This window comes from Nannochloropsis gaditana (assembly GCF_000240725.1).
Source record: "Nannochloropsis gaditana CCMP526 unplaced genomic scaffold scaffold064, whole genome shotgun sequence".
NCBI lineage: Eukaryota > Eustigmatophyceae > Eustigmatales > Monodopsidaceae > Microchloropsis > Microchloropsis gaditana.
The window spans coordinates 24608-25260 of NW_005803889.1; the positions used below are offsets into that span (position 1 = coordinate 24608).

A 653-nucleotide genomic window follows, 5' to 3' on the forward strand; every position below is an offset into this window, starting at 1 on the left:
TGGAGGACAGGCCGCACTGCTCCTGAATCCGCCGGATCCCGCGCGGGGACTGCAAGTAATTGTTCCGTTTCACCATGCTCCCACTCACCCAAGGGTGCGTCAAGGCCTGCTCGGCTGTGTAGCGGGAACGGGGGTCGATGTCCAGGAGGTGGACCAGCAGGTCTTTGGCCCCGGAAGAGAGGTTGCCTGGAGGTGGGTGAAAGTTTGGGTTTAAATATGAATTTAAATGTTGATGTGATAAATGGGCATCAAGGAGAAGATGGTGGCCCTTTCTTGATGCGGCCTCGGACCCATTTCGTCCGATGATATGGCGCGAAGCAAGCCAAAGAGGAAGAAGGAGGAGAGGTCAGAAGGGAGGAAGGGAGGAAGGGAAACGGAGCACGCAAGGGAGGGGAGAAAGCTGGACCGACGGCAGGGAAAGGACGAAGGAGGGAGGGAGGGAGGGAGGGAGGGAGGACTCACCGGCCCAAGAGGGAAAACGGAGCTGGAATTTCGTCTCCACGGATTCGAGGGAGAGCGCGGAGGAGTCGTCGTCGAAGGGGAGACAGCCACAGAGGAGGACGAAGACGATGACGCCCAACGCCCACACATCGATGGTCTGAGGGAGGGAGGGAGGGAGGGAGGGTGGGTTGGAGGGCGGACAGACTCCCCAC

The 653-nt window shown here is 59.7% G+C and overlaps 1 protein-coding gene across 1 annotated transcript in view; it reads right to left on the reverse strand.

Annotated features, from left to right (window-relative positions):
• NGA_0515900 (serine threonine-protein kinase dclk3) overlaps positions 1-653 on the reverse strand; it is a gene marked incomplete at both ends in the record, with an annotated part of 2050 nt that overhangs the window by 977 nt on the left and 420 nt on the right. The window contains 2 exons of the mRNA XM_005855978.1: positions 9-186; positions 463-598. Of these exons, the coding sequence (XP_005856040.1) occupies positions 9-186; positions 463-598 (314 nt within the window). The remainder of the gene's footprint in view (positions 1-8; positions 187-462; positions 599-653) is intronic.